Source organism: Puntigrus tetrazona, chromosome 2 (assembly GCF_018831695.1).
Source record: "Puntigrus tetrazona isolate hp1 chromosome 2, ASM1883169v1, whole genome shotgun sequence".
Lineage (NCBI taxonomy): Eukaryota > Metazoa > Chordata > Actinopteri > Cypriniformes > Cyprinidae > Puntigrus > Puntigrus tetrazona.
The window spans coordinates 13,553,108-13,554,619 of record NC_056700.1 but is presented as its reverse complement, the minus strand read 5'-3'; the positions used below and the strand labels follow the sequence as shown (position 1 = coordinate 13,554,619).

General features: G+C 40.9%; 1 protein-coding gene across 1 annotated transcript in view; it reads left to right on the top strand.

The window, feature by feature from the left end:
• LOC122328470 (polypyrimidine tract-binding protein 1-like) overlaps positions 1–847 on the top strand; it is a 10,593-nt gene extending 9,746 nt beyond the window's left edge. Inside the window, 2 exon segments of the mRNA XM_043224176.1 lie at positions 216–432; positions 691–847. Of these exon segments, the coding sequence (XP_043080111.1) occupies positions 216–432; positions 691–772 (299 nt within the window). The 3' untranslated portion in view covers positions 773–847.
• The last annotated feature ends 665 nt before the right edge of the window (positions 848–1,512 follow it).

Sequence of the window (1,512 nt, the reverse complement as noted above, 5' to 3'; positions counted from 1 at the left end):
GTGCGTGTGTGCGTGCGTGTGTGCGTGCGTGTGTGCGTGCGTGTGTGCGTGCGTGCGTGTGTGTGTGCGTGCGTGTGTGTGCGTGTGAAATGTTGGATAAAACGCTCTTTAAGGCTTGAGTTTTTGTTGTTCACAGAAAGGTTTGTTCGGTGTAATACGATGTGTCTCGGGGTTAAAGCTTATCTGTAACACTTTATCTCTGGGTTTGTTTGTAGCGATGAGCCATTTGAACGGTCAGCGTCTGTATGGTAAGGTGATCCGTGTGACCATCTCGAAGCACCAGACGGTGCAGCTCCCCAGAGAGGGTCAGGAGGACCAGGGCCTGACCAAAGACTTCAGCGGGAGCCCGTTGCACCGCTTCAAAAAGCCCGGCTCCAAGAACTTCCAGAACATCTTCCCTCCCTCCGCCACCCTGCACCTCTCAAATATCCCGTGAGTGACTGCTGCACAAAAACAACCCAGGGTTGCTAGACCAATGAAACAAGCACGCGTTTAATAAAGGCTGCATTGCAATACGTGGGACGTTTGTTGTTTGAATATCACATTATGCATATTACAGTTTTGTAAAATTACTCATACGGTGATTTTTATTCATATCGCCCCATGTGCTCGTTTCACTCACGCTGTTTTGCATTATTGTTGGCTTCAAATAAGGTGCTATTTTTTGTTTCTGGTTCTTTCCTCTCACAGTCCCTCCACTACGGATGACTTTCTGAAAGATCTGTTTGCCAGCTCTGGATACACAGTCAAGGCCTTCAAGTTTTTCCAGTGAGTTCTCATCACATTTGTTTTTGTTCTCAGCCTTCATTTATCTGATTTTAGTGACTGTTTGCTCACATGGGGAAGAGTCTGCTTGTGCCTTACTTCGTGACAACATGGCCGATAAGGATGAGTTGTTTTGTGAAAACTCGTGAATGGAATGTTATAAAGATTGTTTAGTTGATCTGTTAAAAAAAGTGAGTAGCTAGATGGCCCTATAAGAGCATTGTTTAAAGGGACAGTTCACCCAAAAATGAGAACTCAATGTCATAATTTACTCACCTTCCACTTATTTAATGAGTTTCCTCCTCCTGTTGAACACAAAAGAAGATATTGTGGTTAACCTTTTAATTTTGGGGTGAATTAGTTGTGTTTTTTGTCATTTACAAGTTGATGTAAGTTGATGGTTACCCCGCGTGACAATAATGAGTAGTCATTAAAACTAGGGTCGTCAATGAAGCTGTTTGTTGGAAATTGCATTACATTTAAGAGACGCTTTCATCCAAAATGACTTACAAATGAGGACAACGGAGGCGATTAAAATCAACAATGATACGCTATAAGTGCTATAACAAGACTGTTCGCTTGATGTAACACACAGAGCAAGACTCTTTTATATTATATAATAACTGAAAAGAAAACAGATGAAAAAAAGCTATAATGTTTTTGTTTATTGTATAAGTAGAAAGAAAAGGAATAGATAAACCAGAAAAAGAAGCTAGCGTTAGTTTCTAATAAATAAATATATTTATA